The following is a 16,876-nucleotide window of genomic DNA, read 5'->3' as shown; positions in this document are numbered from 1 at the left end:
GAGGGTATTCAAAGGGAGAGACCGCGGAGCCTGTTTCAGAGTCTGCAAGGGAGCATGGCCCAGTGGGTTGGAAATGCAATATGACAAAGCAAGGACTTGGAGCTAGGTCTCTGCAATTCAGGCCTTCCACTGCCCAGGCCTCTTCTCCGGATGGACACTCGCCCTTCCCCTTTTCTCTGGCCCGTGTGGCTGTGGGAGCTTCCCGGTTTTCTCCCTTCCTCTTCCTCCCAAGGACTCCAGGATGCGTGGGGTTTGTTCTCCCAGTTGCAGAGAGTTGGTGTTTCCCTGAGTCCCGGGTGTGTCTCAAGTTCCTGGAGGAAAGAAAGGAGAAAGGAAGCTCCAGGCCGAGGAGTGGAGCCTGAGACCCTGAGTTCCAGTGTGGTTCTGTGGTTCTTCCTTTTGCTCACTCTGTGAGCTTGGAGGCCCATGGCCTCTCCAGGCCTGAAAGTCCTGGTCCCTGCCTGGCCCTCTCCCGGGGCTGCTGTGGAGAGTTAGTGACATGAACAGTGTGAAAGTACCTTGCAGACGTAATGCTCTTGGCCCACAAAAAAGATGTTTTCTGGAATGGAATCAGCAAACTTTCTCCATAAAGGGGCAGATAGAAAATGGTTTAGGCTTTATGGGCCAGACAGACTCTGTGTGACTATTCAACTCAGCGGTTGCAGGGCAAACGCAACCAGAGACCACACATAAACACAAGGACATGACTGTGAGCTAATACAACATTTGCAAAGGCAGGCAGATGCCCGTTTGACCCACAAGCCACAGTGACCTAGAAGAAAGAGCTTTTCTTAGGTTAGGTCTGCCCAAACCTCTGCCTACCTCTCTCTGCTTTAATGACACTAGTAACAATTTAAAAAATAACAAAAGCCAATGTGTATTCTGGGCTCAAGTTGTACCAGGGACCGTTCTCAGTATTTTACATGACTTACCTCATTCCATCCTTACAGCATTTTGGTACGATGCACACTGTTATTAGTTCCATTTTACAGATAAGGAAACTGAGGCAGAGGGGTGAAATGAAACACGCGAGGTCACATAGCTAATTGTGATTGGGCCCAGTATTCTGACCCCAGAGTTCTTAACCACAGCATGCCTGGAGCTGGATCTAGGGGCTGGGAGTGGCCCTCTCCATCTCTCTTGCCTCTCTGGGAGCTACTCCATGTGTCTGGTTTCATGGCTAAGGTCAGCTTGGCGCCTTGGCTTGTCTGTCTCTTAGCGGGTCTCACCTGGCCCACCTCTGCCCGCCTGCCTCCCTGCCCCTCTCCGGGGATCTGACATGGGCTCCCCCTTCCCATGACTTCGAGGCGGGGGCTCATTTGAGTGCATCCAAGATCGATGTTGTACACGGGAAGGTGCAAATGTAAAACTGGCTAAAGAGCATAATAGAATTTATGGAAATCGCTGGCTCGCACCGCAGCCCGAGCAATGATGGAGGTGATTATTAATTAATCATGGTCTTGGGGGAACAGTATCAGTGCAAGGAGTAATTAAAATGAAGCATTGTACAGTTGTACCGAATGATGATTTATGAGCCCGAGGAATTGCCGCTCTGCCCTCTCCCCTCCGCAGGCTCAATGGGAAGGATTAACTGGACGGATTGTTTTCAACAAAACCAGTGGCTTGCGGACGGATTTTGATCTGGACATCATCAGCCTGAAGGAGGATGGCCTGGAGAAGGTGCGTAGACACAAGAAGGTCGGGCAGAGGTCCAGAGGCGGGGAAAGACCCAGTTCACCTGCCCCTCAGGGCCTGATGTGATCCAGTGTGTCCTGTGCCTCTGGAGGCCTGTTGGAGAACAGGAAGCACTGGTTGGACTGGGGCACATAGAAGCCAGTATCCTGGCTACTGCAGATACCCAAGCCACCACTCTGTGGGCAAGGGCCCTCAGGGATGCTTAACCTGGGAAATGTAACAGAAGGCTCATGGGGAGGACAGACTGTCTCTGGGTCCCTGTAGGGCTGTCATGGGGCAGAAGGACAGACATATCCTTAGGTAAAAGAAGTTGTCTAACCAGCAGGGGATATCTCCCTGTGGAGTAGTGAGCTCACTGTCACTGGAGGCATTTAAGCAAAGATAGAGAGATTGCTTGTCTGAGAGACTAGAGGTGATTCTTACCCTTGGAAAGAGGTTGAAGCACATGGATTTGGAGCTTCTTCATTCCAGGCTTCTAAGGTCTCTATGATGCCAGAGAGTTTGGGTGAGGAAAGGAGGCCTGCTTGGGCCTGGGACCTCCCATCTGGCTGACATAGGAGTGTTTCAATGAGGCCAATCCAGATCCCTGGGAAACTTCAGCTTGTTCTTTCAAAGTCAGGCTGCTGGACCAAGAAAGACTTGATGTCAGCCCCCGATTCTTAGCGTCCCCTGGAACCTAGGGTCTAGGGACTCAGCTGCACTCTGTTCCCTCGGCACCTTTCCAACCCTGCAAGGTGGATTGTATAAAATGCAGGGAGCAGAGGCCAGGAGAGTGAAGGGGCCGCTTCTGATGCCTTGGGCCTCAGGAGTCTAATGTCTTTCCTCTTCTCCCTGCACTGCCCTGGCCAGACCCTGGGTCTTGAGCCCTCCGGCTATCCTGTGTACATACACAAATGGGCTTTCCCAAGCGCAACTCTGAAACTGCCCTTGGGTCCCAATACCGAGTCATCAAGCTCCATTCACCCGATCCTTTAATGCTTTCCGAGAAATGCCCCGACTGGCTGAGCCTCCGCTGCCCCCTGAAACATTCCCCGTGGTCCAGTCATGCTCCCCTCCTCCTATGCCTCCAGGCCTTTGCCCAGCAGCTAACCCTGGTTGCAGGATGTGACCTCTTGTTCCTCAGGCATGGGCCTGGCCCAGTGCTGGCCTTGTTGTACCTGTGTCCATGGTTACCCCAGTCACTCCTGAGTTTCTCACCACTCAACGGGGCCGCTGTACAGGGGAGGAGGTGACTGGGAAACCACCATTTCTCTGCAGCTTTTCCCTGCCATGTTTAGCATCTGTCCCTTAGGGGTAGGGACTGTGGCCTCCCATCCTAAGATCATGGAAACCTGTGAGTGATTCCACCTTGTACGAACTCTATGAGTTACATCAAACGCTCTTCCAGCGTCAATTTAAGCTCCTGCAACGACAGAGCATGCTTCCTGCTCTGGAAGTACTGGAGTGCACGCAATATTCACTCAAGTAGCTGTCCCATTTTTGCTCTTCCAGCTACCCATCTCTGGGGATAACCTAAAATCCTAAGGAGGGCGATTAGATGGCGTGCACGCCACCACTTCCTGCTCTGAGCCGTGGCAGGCACTGGTAATTGATCACAGGAGCACTCCTTCTGTCTGAGCCCACCTGCAGCAACCTTCTCCCAACAGCCCTCAGGCAGCTAGTACAAATTGACCATAGCTAATACTCAAGAAAAACTATTATTCCTGGACAAAGATGGGCCTGCAGAGGTACCCACCAGAGGCTCCTGGTCATGGCCACTGGGATTATGGGAAGAGAGCCTCCTCAGGTTAGGTCTTTCTCGGTCCTAACTATTCTTGTATCCCCATGGCACCAGGTGTCTAGCAGGGCACGCAGTCAGAGCTCAGGAGATACTCGCTGGGGCGAGGGTTCCTGCTGTCCATGCGGCCTCTGGACAGATGTTTGTAAAGGACCTCCTGCATCCAGGAGCTCTGCTAAGCACCCTCTAGCCAGACCTGGCTCTGAGATGGCCTACTTCAGAGAAGAGCCTCTTCAGTGTGGTCTGCCTGTCTCCTCTCCCATGGCCCTGGGTGGTCTGTGTAGACAGAGATCCTGCCCTGGGAGGATGCTGAGCCACTCTGCCTCTCATATTATCGCTTCTGTTTGCTAAGCCAGGTCATAGCTGATCCAGGCAGCTCTAGCCAGTGGCTTTGGGAGGATTAAGGCAGAATTACCCAAGCATAATTACATGTCTCTCTGCTATCTGCTTTGCACAGCTCTCTTAATGGGATGTTTGCATTCGGCCTCTCTATTTAATTGATTAAGTTTCCTGAGTACCCCTCAACTGGGCCAAGGACAGAGTGGGCCTGCTGAAGCCTTCCTTGATCAAGAGGAGCTGAGATTGGGCCGAGCTGGGCGGAGTTGGGTCAAAACGGATCTTTAAGAGGCCCAGGGCTTTAGGGCAACTTATAAACTTGACCTTTCCTTCCCTCCCTTTAGCCTCAGGCCTGATATCAACAGGGACGCTGTGGGGAGAGAGATTATGCCACCTTGGCCAGGGTACCTACCAACTTTAGAAGTAAAAGCACAAAGCAGTGGCATTCAAGGCCCCAGTAAGGTTCATCCCCTCCTTGTGCTGCCACCCCGCAAACAGTCACAAAGACCAGCCTCCTGGCCCAGCCTCTATCCTGCCTGTGACACATCATATCGTCCTTTACTTTGTCCACATTGTTTAGATTACCTCTCCATTGGTCTAACCCATGTCCTGGGCTTTGGAAAGAGTCTGTGCCTGGGAGCTGGCACTGGGGCTGAAACCCTATAAGCAGGCAACTGGGAGCCCCAGGTCAGGGCCTGGATATCCCAGGGCAGGGCCTGGCACTGACCATGGACCCCTGATGCCCTGCAGCCCTTGCTTGGCACCTGTTCAACCCCAGGATCCAGGGACTGTCTTTGCATTTGCCAGCTCCCTCTGCATTTTTTCCTTTCAGCAGCAGGGGTGGGAGGGGCAGAATTCAGGAGTTTCAACACTGTGAGGGCCTCGTTGGGGAGGAGGGAGAGCAGGATGCTTAGCTCAAAACACAGCAGCAGTGACGAGGATGAGGATGGTGCTGGTGATGCACAGGGGTGAGATGGAGGTCTTGTCGTGGAGGAAGAATGGGTGCACTGAGCACACAGCACCCTGTTTTTCTGTCTGTCTATCAGGTCGGGGTGTGGAGTCCTGCCGACGGGCTCAACATCACGGAGGTCGCCAAAGGCCGAGGCCCTAATGTCACTGACTCTCTGACCAACAGGTCGCTCATTGTCACCACAGTGCTGGTAAGAGCCTGCAGACCCACAGGAAGGGCTGCCAGACCTGGGTGGGGGGATGGCCATCGGGATGGGGAGATCCCTCAATCCCCTACCCATCCACCCAGTAGATGGTGGTGACAGAGCTGCAGGAAGGAGGAAACACCTAGGGTCACTCAGAAAGCACTTAGAGAGCTGCTGAAATGCAGTGGTGCTGTCACAGCCACAGGCAGAAGGAAGCCCCTGTGTCTTTGCTTCTCATTCCACCCGCTCCCTGAGCCCCTGGTGCCTCAGTGGGCACCATGAGGGAGGTAGAAGTTAGGGGGTTAAGCCACGCTGCAACAGGACTCAAGTCTGCCTCTCCCACTTCAGTTTCCAGGGAAAAGTCCTCCCCACAAGTCACCCCAGCTTGGCTGGGTGCTGTGGCCGCACGTCAAGAGCCCAGTGGGTGCTGGACACCTGTACACATGCCCCACTTTTCGGTGTCCTGGCCCCAGAGCCACCTGCACCGGCCACTCCCCCTGGATGGAGTCACATCCTGGCCTGTGTCCACTCCCCACGACTAAGTGGTGCCTCCTTCAGACCCATTGCTACCCAAGAAGTGACTCTGGGGGTCTCACAGGCTCTCTGCACCTTGGAGCTCGCGGTGAGCAGGAGGACAGACCCAGGCTGCTGGCCTCCTTTTGCTAAGCAGCTCTGGGCCTGCCCCACATTCACCCGATCCTCCTGAGTCCCTCTTGGTGGCAGGAGTGCCCAAAAGCTTGGGGTTCCCAAGCCAGGCCATCTTGGGAGGAGGTTGACCGGTCACAGCCTGGTGAATTCTGAGTGAAGACCCTTTGAGGATGATTCTGGCTCTCATCAGCTTCTACTTAAGAAAGCATGTTTGACCACATGCTGAGATGGTTCCTCAACATAAAAGGGAGCTCAACCAGTTTGGGATTAAATAATGGATTGGAACCTGGAACAGCACAGAATGGAGCCTGGGAGCAGTCTGGTCACCCCATACGTGGCCCCTCATGTGGTGCTCGGACAGGGCCTGTTGCCACCTGCGACCCCCCTCCCCGCCCCCGAAGCAGCTGAACCAGGCCCTGTTGGATGGGCTTATGTTCCCCCCTCTAGGGTGATTTGCCATGTATGCGCTTGGTGGCTGGGTGGCAAATGTCATGGAAGAAGAGAGGTAATAGGGAGAAAACCCATTCTTCCAGGAATCCCAGTCAGCAACTAAGCAAATATAAAAATCAGACTGCTGCAACCAATAAGTAAAAAGATCTTCAGTGGAACAGCGGGGGCGGTGTGGGGGGGTAGGTAATGTAAAAAATGTAAAAGATAAAAACAAACAAATAACAACAGCAAAGCGATTAGAGTGAAGACTGATATGCAATTAAAGGAGTATTGATGTGGATAAAAATAGAAAAGAAAAGGAGGGTTCTCAGAGAACCAAATAAAAAGGTTAAAAGGAAAATAATAAAGAGAAAATGAAGATAAGGAAGGAGATGAAATGGAAAGAGATTAAGAAGGACGAAAAATTAAATAATTTATAGCTCTGACGAGACAGGGTAAAAAACGTAAAACCCAAATGTCAAAAAGCAAAAGGATAAAAGTGTGACAAAGCTAAAATATAAAAGGGTAAAAATAAAATAATAAAAAGGTGGTAAAAGATTAAAAGCAGAGCTGCATAAAATGTGAGATATAAATAAAACACTTTTCACAAGGCAAGATTAAAAAAAGGTAAAACTAGTATGATTTAAGAGATTAGGAAGAGAGATGATTAAGTGAGCGAAGGTGATTCAGTCACAAAACAATACGCTGAACAGTAAGATGAGAACTAAAGAGACTATTCCTATAGGATGCAAAATACAAGCACCTTGAACGACCACGGGGTTAAATTTTATTAGAATGGCAGCAGCCTGATTTCAAGGGCATAAAATCCTTCCAGAGAGGCACGAGGGAGTTTGTCTGCACGAGGAGAGGTAGAATCCGGCAGACCCCCCCCATGCTGACCTGCGAAGACTCACAGCTTCCTTGTCAATACTTGCAGCTTCTTGCAAAGGTCCCACCTGCTGTGCTCACTGGAAGTCCCAGGCCCAGCGTCCAGCTGGACACCAGGCACCCAGGGGATAGAGAAACCTCTCTTGCCTCACAACCTGGTCACTGCTCCACGTGTCCTACGGCCCTCAGCTACAAGGCATCAGAGCAGACATGAGCCCAGTCACTCTTTGGGACGTGCAGTGTGACCAGCAGGGGCAGAACCGTGTGATTAAAAACACAGACCTTTGGGGCTGAGTCCTGGCTTTACGGTTGACCTACCGTATGACGCTGAGAAGTTGCTTACCCACCCTGTGCCTCAGTCTCCCTCTGGAAAAGGGAGGTGTAATAATAATCGTACTGACTTCGGAAAGATGGGAGAATGAATGATGAATAAATGCAAATGGCACAGAGTGAGCGCTGTCCTAGTGACAGCTGGCATTGTTATTCACTGTTATTGATTACAGATTCAGTCCCCAATGAGCTCTGGTTTAATATAACATGCGAGAGTCTAGAGAAAACCTCTGGTGGCTCAGCCTGTAATCCCGCGCCTTTGGGAGGCTTAGGTGAGTGGATTGCCTGAGCCCGCGGGTTTGAGACCCGCCTGGGCAGCGAGACCTCGTCTCTACAATAAATCCAAAAAAATCAGCCGGGCATGATAGCGCATGCCTGTAATTCCGGCTCCTCGGAAGGCTGAGGAGGAAGGATCGCCGGAGCCCAGCAGGTCGAGCCTGCGGTGGCTGGGAGCGGCCACTGCACTCCAGTCTAGGTGACGGGGTGAGACTCCAACTCAAAAAAAAAGAAAAAGAAAATACAATTAAGGAAACCTCTGCTTTTGTCCACAAGGAAGAGCCCTGGACTTCACCAAAGACTGACCCCTGACCGTGACCACAGAGGAGGTCTCTAGCACAGGGTGCGTGATGTTACAAACTTAATTTGCATCTGAGTGCCTTTTGGCCCAGGAGACATTGCCTAGCTCCCCACAGACCCCATCACTCCCTATTGTGTCCAAGGACCTGCTTCTTATAGTTCTGTTTCCCAGCTGGCCCCTGAAGGCTTGAAGGTTCGTGACCTGATGAGCCCCTATAACCCTAGTCTGCTACTGAGACATAAAACTCCAGATTGGCCACCACCTCATCCACTACCTTGGTCACAGTTAGAGCTTCTGGCCCCGATATCACGGTAATTCCCTGCCCCAGACACTGTTCCCTTGACCTCTCACATGACTTCTGACCCTCTTGAAGCAGATGTCCCACTGGCCATGGATGAGACCACTGACCATCTGAAACCCATCATGCGATATCATATACTGGGGGTGACCCCCCCCATGATGCAGTTCGTGGGGTCCATGAGCTCATGAAAAATTCATCTACCCAGAGGTCACTGGAGGGCCAGCTCTGCTTCTCCTTGTGGGTCAGTGAGAGAAGTCTGGTCTTTCCTGGAGACAGGGGAACGGAGGGAATGACCTCTGCAGCATCTCTGATGAGGACAGAGGATGTGAAAGATAGCTTTACAGGAAGCTCTGTGTCCAGCTGAAAGTGTCCTGGGAGGAAAATGCCCACTGCCATGCAAGGACTGGCCTAGGGCCCCCTGAAAACCTAGATCTGCTCCAGGCACTCCAGAGAATGTTCTGGAAAGTCTCAGCACAGTCTGCGTGTCTGGAAGTCCTGGGGGATGCTCTCAAGCTTGGGCTCTTTGGGACAGCTGCAGGGTGGTGCAGAGTGGCCCAGCCTGGCCCAGCCCCAGCTGCTCTGTCTGCAAACCCAGCCCCATGCTTGGCAGCCTGAACGGGGCAGCATCTCCTGCTGAGAGCACAGCCTCTGCTTGTCTGGGAGGGTGTTGTCAGGGCAACAGTGCTTTGAGTGACAGGCAGGTCCCAAGGTAGCAGGACGGGAACATCAAACTGTTCTGCCCCTAGAGAAGAGGACCTGGGTCCAAGAACCCCGATGAGGCGTTTCTCTTCCCCTCTTTTCCCTGGCATCTAAATGTGGCAGGAAGCAGCAGCTCTGTGTGGGCCTCCCCAAGACCCACTTGCTTTTCTCCCCTATCCTGAGCCCTGAGGTTAGGTGCTAAGAGTGCCTTGCCCTGGACAGACAGATAGATACCGCCCTGACACACCCCCTCTGGTCCCTCAGAGCCGCAGGCAACCTGCCGCATTCCTGAGATGGAAACCGCAGTGGCAGGAGCCTGGAAGCCTGCCCTCCCCCGCCCTCTCCCTGCCTGGCCCCAGCCTCTGTTCTGGTTCCGCTCTTCCACGAGCTCATGAAAAATTCATCTGCCCAAACCTCAGCTCACACACCGAGAAAACACACCCGACCCACTCCTGGGGGCCCTGCTTTTGAAGGTTCAGGGCTCTTTTGGCTGCTGATGTGAGCCATGGTGTGGGCATGAGAGTGGGTGGGGGTGTGGGTGTGGGTGTGGGACCAGCTATGCTCGGGTGTCTAGATATTCACTGATGAGTGTATTTGTGCTGTGTGCACATTGTGACCCACATGGACTCAACTACCAGGCAGGCTGGACCCTCAGCACCCAGCAGCAGAGAGGGGAGAAGCTAAGGCCAGAATGTGTGCTGGGAGAGCCATCTCAGGTCGGGGACCACTGAGGGCCTCTCCTGCTGGGAGGACAGGACTTCTAATGCTCTGAACTGGTTCTAACTGGCAGAAGCCACAGCCTTCCATGTGGGCTAGAGCCCAGGGTCCATGACCTCTCTGTGTGGGTTGGGATCCAGGGTCCGTGGCCTCTCTCTATGGGCTGAGGTCCAGGGTCCATGGCCTCTCTCTAGGACTGAGGTCCAGGGTCCTTGGCCTCTCTTTGTGGCCTGGGGTCCAGGGTCCATGGCCTCTCTCTGTGGGCTGGGGTCCAGGGTCCATGACTTCAGTGTCTAAGCAGGTCTAGGTAGACCATACATCTGAGAATGTGGTGTATTTGTGCCGGGCAGTGTATATACATGTGTGCGCACCTGTGAGTTTATACTGACCCTTCAGAAGGGGGTTTGGGATCACACCTTTAAGGTAGCTAACCCCCAAATCCTTCCCCTCTTGGGAATAACGACCAAGACCCAGCTCCATGGGTCTTGTCACAGGGAGAAACTTAGCACCAGGCCTGACTTTCACACGGGTATAAGTGATCACAGAGCAACCAGACCAAGAGGCCTGGCAAAGGAAAATCAGAAACGGTTATTTTTCTGGACCCCTGTTTTCTGTGACTTGTTGAAGAGAAATATTACCCCTGCTTCTACGGCTGTTCTCCCAGAGCAATAGGAGAGCGTGAAGTTATGAAATTGAGGGCACCTTCACTGAGCAATCGATTAGCAGCCGAGAGAGCTTGTGAATTGGCTGTCTGGACATTTCCAGTAATAAATTGTGAAATAGTCCATGAATAAGTAGTTGGCGGAGTTCAGAATTACCCCCTAGGAAATGTTGCAGGTCTAGAGACACATTACTAAGGCGAGCACCATTTTAATGCTCTGGGCTTTGGCTGTTAAATATGTATGCCATCCGCAAAGCACTTCCCGAAATTAATGGCATTTTACAGCTGCTCCGAAGGCAGCGTATTTATATGGAGATGTATAGATTCTAGGGTTGTGGTGGCTTCACAAATGAAGTGCTAATTTTAGAGGATCGGACCGGGAGGGGCATGGAGAGAGGATCAGGAAGTGAGCTATCTCGGGGACCTTTCCTGAAATGGTTTCGCAATACAGGCCATGACTTTTAACCTTTGATGACATTGGGCGTGGTCTCTAGGCTGGAAAGGTCACTGCAGTAACAGGCCAACTAGCACACAGGAAGAAGGAGATGAGAAGGAGAAAGATATGAATAATAATAATAATAATATTGGCAGTTGACATTTGCTGGGCACTATTCTGAGTGCTTTTCATGGATTGACTCATTTTATCCTCCCAATCGCCTTGTAAGCTAGGTTCTAATTATTTTCCCCATCTTACAGATGAGTAGATTTTGTCTAGGGTTCTTTGTGTAGTTGGTGGGTCCTTGGTAAAGACGGTACCTTCTCTCTAATTATTTCCATGAGCTAAAAGTCAAGGCCAGCAGGTGTCGTGTGCAACTTGTTCACTACACAAGAGTGTCAACCAAAAGGATGGGTTGGGACTGAAATCCCACCCAGGCTCCGTGCCAGGGTTTGGGGAGCATTGCCCAGAAACTAATTTGCACAGAGGCAGTGCATAGATCAGCCAGCGGCCCCTCTCCTCCAGCCTCAGCACCGTTCCCAGGCCCCACCTGGATGCTTCTCCAACGATGTTGAGTTGCCTGCATTGGAGGGTGAGTGTGAGCAGCACTGGGATTTAGCATGGTGCCTAGCTGAGTGTCAGGCTTCCTACCCAGAATCCCTGGAGAGTTGGGAGTCCCTTGGGGTTTCAGACACCCCAGCCCTTTCTCCAAAGTGTCTCAAAGGTCTATTGAGAAGCTAGAGTGAAGTAGTCATGGGGTAGGATGGGATTCACAGAGGGAGTGTTGCTGGAGAACCAGAGCCAAAGAATTGAGCCTGCCCACCATGGCAGGAGCCTGGCAGGAGGCTGCTGGGGAGTTTCTGCTCTGGGGACCATTGACAAGGTTCTCCTTGGGGGCTTTCCACTGCTCACCCCACCAGCTGAGGGAAGCAGACACCTCCATAATTAGGCACATGACCTATTGTGGACATATGGACATGAGCATCCTGGTTCAGTGCATTTTGGCAGCTAATGGTGTCACCGTCACCTGAAGGCTTGGAGCATTCTGACATATAGGGTGCTGAGGCGGGTTTGAGGAAGGTTGGCTGAAAAGAAGAGGCCAAGGAGCTACAGACAGGAACAGTTCAGGGGACCGAGGAGGGAGGTCCAGATGAGTCAGAAACAGACCAGGGTTGTCCAGGAGCAGATGCTGAGATAGCAGCTCTTGACCTGATTGGAGATCTAGAAAAGCAGATTCACTCAGGAAGGTCTGACCCCAGGGGACAGAGAGGAAAGCAAAGGCAGGCAGAGGTGCTGGTTGACTGGAAAAGACCAGAACTGGATCCCATCAAACTGTTTTTCAACTCCTGTGTGACTTTGGGCAACTTGCTGCCCTTCTCTTAGCCTCAGTTTCCTCATCTATCAAATGAGGATAATGTCACCGTCTTACAAGCTAATGAGACTTAAATCAAGCAGTCTGTGATAAAGAGTTTAAATTGATGCTTTGTGCAGAGTGGAACTAAATGTTGAGTTTTTGGGGAGTTCGGCACATCCACCACAGACTCAGAATGGGATTTGTAAGGGACACTGGGTGGGTGGTTCCAGCAGAGACGGACTTGCATGTTGACCCGGATTCCGGGACCTTGCCGCATCAGAGTTTACAGTCCTTACTGTGTATCTCCAGCTAGAGGGGTGAAGTCAGTAGCTTTTTTCCACCTGTTCTCCTGCCTCTCCTCCTGGTTATTCTTTGCAAGGTTGCCAAGGGTTTGTTTCAGACAGTCGTGCCCTGTTCAAAGCCCTTCCCTGGCTCCCCGTCACCTGGAGAGGGAGGAGGCTGTGGTGGAGGAGCCCATCATGGGACAGGTGTCTCTGGCCTACAAGCCACCTTGCAGGGTCACCTGCCCAGCATGGTGAGGCTCCATGAGACTCGGGGACTCTGGCCCAGAACTCGCCCTCTAGGATCACACCAGCATGAACACAGATCTCTTCTCAATGCCCTCTGGGTGGGCTCCCACAAGTCATTTGTCCTCATGAACTTCACTTTCTGCATCTGTAAAATGGGATTATTAATACCTGCCCCAAAGGGCTGAGGTGAATGAGCAGTAGCAGCTTCTGCCTGTTGAGCCCTGGTGCCTGCTGGCTCCATTCTAAGCCGGCTGCAGGCATCATTGCACTTGCTAATTGACCAGTGCCTGGCACAGCCACATGTAGATGTGAGCTATCCCCGTTATCAGTAATCTCCTGACGGAGGGGATCCTTGAAAAGAGAGGATGGTGTCAGGGAGTGTGCAGATCTTATCTTTTAAATGGGAGTTGGGTGAGAAGTGAGGAAGACATTTGCTGAAGGGCTTTCCACAGCAGTATCCTCAGATGCGAGTGGGCCTCAGAACTCCTGGAGGGCTACTAGGAACACAGATTGCTGGACCTTGAAGAGAGCTGTTCAGATTCGGTTAGGTCTGGGAGGGAACTGAGAATTTGCATTTGTAACAAGTTCCCAGCTGATGCTGATGCTTCTGGTCTGGGGACCACACATTGAGAACCCTGGTCTCTGTGATGAGTCTGCAGAGAGACCACGGGCTTTGGGATCAGATAGTCTCTGGTTCCAATCCCCGCTCCATCATTCATCAGCTGTGTACCCCTTGGGCAGTTAAATCAATAAAGTTCCTCCTGAGCACCCATCTTGTATGGGGACTGCCAGACTGGCTCCTGGGACATGCGTCCTCACAGGCCATTTGTCTCATCCACCCCAGATGGTCTTGTAACAATGTGAGCAAAGGTTCTGGCCCAAACTCCCAGCTCAAGCCTGCCTTCACCCTACCCACCACTCAGCCCTCATCGCCCCTACCCATCTGTCCCTGCAGGAAGAGCCCTTCGTCATGTTCCGGAAGTCCGACAGGACCCTCTATGGCAACGACCGGTTCGAGGGCTACTGCATCGACCTGCTGAAGGAGCTGGCCCACATCCTGGGCTTCTCCTACGAAATCCGGCTGGTGGAGGACGGCAAGTACGGTGCCCAGGATGACAAGGGCCAGTGGAACGGCATGATCAAGGAGCTCATCGACCACGTGAGCATGGCTGGGGTGGGGGCACAGTGGGCAGGGCCACAGGAGGCTTGGCCAAGTGCTGTCTGCACAGCAGGGCTGGCGTCCTGGCAGAGGAGAACTCTGGAGGCAGACGGAATGGGGCCAAAGACTGTGGCCTTAGGGGCTGGAGGACCCTGCATAAGGATGTGAACCCAGCTCTCATGGGACTGCCCTTTTCATGCTCCCTGTTCCGTTCACCTAAACACACACGCACACACAGAGTCACACACACTGGTCCTGTCCGATTTGGAGTCAGTCCCTCTGGTATCTTTGACCAGCTCACTCTAGAGGAGTCCCCCAGCTTCTCAGTGACTTCCGCTCCTTTAAGAGCTACCAGAGGATGCCCCACCGTGTGAGCCAGGTGGCAATAGGAAATATGTCACCAGACTCCATGGCACAGGGATAATCTGTGACTGCCTTGAGTTACTTTGGGTCCAGTGGGAGCCCAGGGAACTGAGGGCTGGGATAAGCAAGGCTCAGCTGGAAGGCACCAGGAGGCACCTCCCCCAAAGAGAGAGGACCAGGAGCCTAGGCAGACAGAGGGAGGGAAGGGAGCAGCCAGAGGGAAGGACTGAGGTTCATGGGACATCGGGAGAATGACAGGGAGAAGCCACAGGCTAGGGACACCACAGCAGGGGAGGAATCAGGAGGCCCTGAGTTTGTTCACTTATTAGTTATGTGAAACAGGGACACGTCCCCAGTTGTTCACTTATTAGTTATGTGAAACAGGGACACGTCCCCTGACCACTCAGGACAGTTTTGTCATCTGTAAAATGGGCATGTTAATAGGAGAGAGTCTTATACTAGAGGGACCCCCCCAAAAAACCCAAAATGATCTTTTGGAGGGCAGGCTCCTCAAAAAATTCTGCACACTCAGAATGTTTCTCCGGATCAGATAGTCAATCAAAGTTTTTATCTGGAAATTTTGAGAAGGTTGCATCGTGATTTGCAGAAGAAGCATCCCAAATTGTGGCAGACAGGTGACTGGTTCTTCCACCGTGATAGTGCACATGCCCACACCATGTTGAGTGTTCAGCAGTTTTGGACCAAAACCAGCATGACTCCCATGCCCCATCCTCCCTATTCACCTGATCTCACTCCAAGCAACCTTTTTTGGTTGTTTTCCCGGATGAAAAAAGCCCTCAAAAGGAAACGTTTTGCTGATGTGGAAGAGATGGGGGGAAAAAAATGGCAGAAGCACTAAAAGGCATCAAAATTGATGAATTCAAAAACTATTTTGAGCAGTGGAAAAAGCATCTCGATAGGTGTATTACATCAAATGGAGAGTACTTTAAAGGTGATTGAAGTTTAAACGTGTAAGAATTCTGTTTTTTGTGGGGGGGAGTCACCCTGGTAAGATGCTATAAGCAAATGCATCGTGGTTCTCAGACACTCTGGCTATGGTCCAGCAGACTGGAGTGTAAGGCCCAGCTGTGCCACCTAGTTGATGTGTGAACAGGGAAGCTCATCAGCCTCGCTGAGCCTCAATTTCTTCATTTCTAGAGTAGGAATGATTAGTAGCTACCATAGCTCATAAGATCGTTGCGGGAATTAAATGAGGCATTTGTGCAGACCCACCTGGCTTGTAATAAACATCACCTGCCTTCTCCTGAATGCAGGGGCCTGATCTGTACCAGACCCCACAGATCCCTTCTCACTTATCCTTAGAACAGCCTGGTGAGGCAGGTACTATTACAAATGAGAAGACTGAGGCAGAAAGAGGTGAAGGCCCCCAGCTAGTAAGCGCTGGAACTGAGATTCAAAGTGGTGGAGACTTTGGAGGCACCCTGCCTCGTCGCCCAGGGGGCTTCAGCCTCTTCAAAGACCCCAGGAGCCAGGGCAGAGGGAGGTTCACACGGTAGATCTTTGCAACCCAAAAAGTACCAGCCACAGGTTAGGGATTTTTATTACCTGGCCTCTCCGTGGTGGGGGCAGGCAGCACCAGGGCCTTCTGTTAAGCCCTCCTGCCTCTGTCTGAGACCTAGGAGGCTGGAAGTGGGGAGGGAGGCTGGAGCTCAAGGCATGAGGGCTCCAGCCTGGCCCAATGGAGTCATCTCCTGGACCCCAGCAAGTCCGGATCCTGTGGAAATCTGGCAGGACAGGCAGACAGCAAAGAGCATGAACTCGGGCTGGGTTTGAGTCCCACTCTGCCACTTACTGGCTGTGTGTTCCTGGACACGTTTCTTAACCTCTCCGTGTCTCAGTTTCCACATCTGTAAAAGAGTGTTGTGAGGACTGAGTTAACATAGCGCATCACATAGCCGGCACCGTATTGGTGTTTGCTATTTTTATTTTTCTCCTGTCAGCTGTTTCTTAGAAGCTGGGGGGGGGGAGGGGGGTGACGCTTCAGGACATCCCTTTATCTCCCTGAGCGCCAGTTTCCTAACTCAGCAATGAGAATAATAATACCTGCCCAGCGTGCTTCCTGGCTTGTCGTGAGCCTCAGAGGAGACAACTGGCGGGAAAACAACTCCTGGGTTGTAGAATTCTGTGTGAACGGAAGGGAGTAGTGTTGTCACTGCTATTAGTAATAGCTATAATTATTATGGAAATTAGGCAACTGGCCTCAGCGGCCTCTCCATCTTACCCCCTCCACTGCACTTTGTGAACAGGGCACTGGCTCTAGAGCTCCGGGTGGTTCTGGGGCTGTCATTTGCTGAGCGAACTGGGCCGGGGAGGACAGGCATCAGGTGGAGAGCAGCGCCACATGTGGACGTGAGCCGGGCTGAGCCACCCAAAGCATCCCCAGTGGCCCAGGAGCTTTGAAGAGCCATGTGCAAGGGGGTGTGATCAGAGAGACCCAGCAGCAGCTGACCTTCCTGAGCTGCTCTCAGCTGGGTAAAGTGGAGAGCATCGTCCTCGGCCTCCACGCAGCTAGGCGGGGCCTTGGGCAGTGGGTATCCATCAAGGCCACGGGCCCTGGTGGGACATGCAGGGGACCTTGTTAAACCCGATTTTCTACAATTGATGAGCCTATTAATCCTAGCTGGGTGCCATTTTTAATAACATCATAACCATTTATTAGCATCGTCAGATAATTAGTCTTCTCGCTAGCCCATAGAAAGCATGGTAAAGGCTTGGCAATATTATTACTTCCTTATTAGGGATCTGAATGTAGGTGTAAAAATGATGAATGCCACCTTTGTAAGTATCTGCCCTGCCCCCCC

General features: G+C 52.1%; 1 protein-coding gene across 1 annotated transcript in view; it reads left to right on the top strand.

The window, feature by feature from the left end:
* Positions 1–16,876, top strand: part of GRIK3 (glutamate ionotropic receptor kainate type subunit 3) — a 226,651-nt gene that overhangs the window by 172,175 nt on the left and 37,600 nt on the right. Inside the window, exons 8-10 of the mRNA XM_008059978.1 lie at positions 1,573–1,680; positions 4,855–4,968; positions 13,488–13,691. Coding sequence (XP_008058169.1) covers positions 1,573–1,680; positions 4,855–4,968; positions 13,488–13,691 — 426 coding nt within the window. The remainder of the gene's footprint in view (positions 1–1,572; positions 1,681–4,854; positions 4,969–13,487; positions 13,692–16,876) is intronic.

The sequence above is a fragment of the Carlito syrichta genome, unplaced genomic scaffold, assembly GCF_000164805.1.
Source record: "Carlito syrichta isolate Samal-C Ts95f unplaced genomic scaffold, Tarsius_syrichta-2.0.1 Scaffold304465, whole genome shotgun sequence".
Taxonomy (NCBI): domain Eukaryota; kingdom Metazoa; phylum Chordata; class Mammalia; order Primates; family Tarsiidae; genus Carlito; species Carlito syrichta.
Note: the sequence above shows the minus strand (reverse complement) of the source record. Positions and strands in the feature narration are given on the sequence as shown.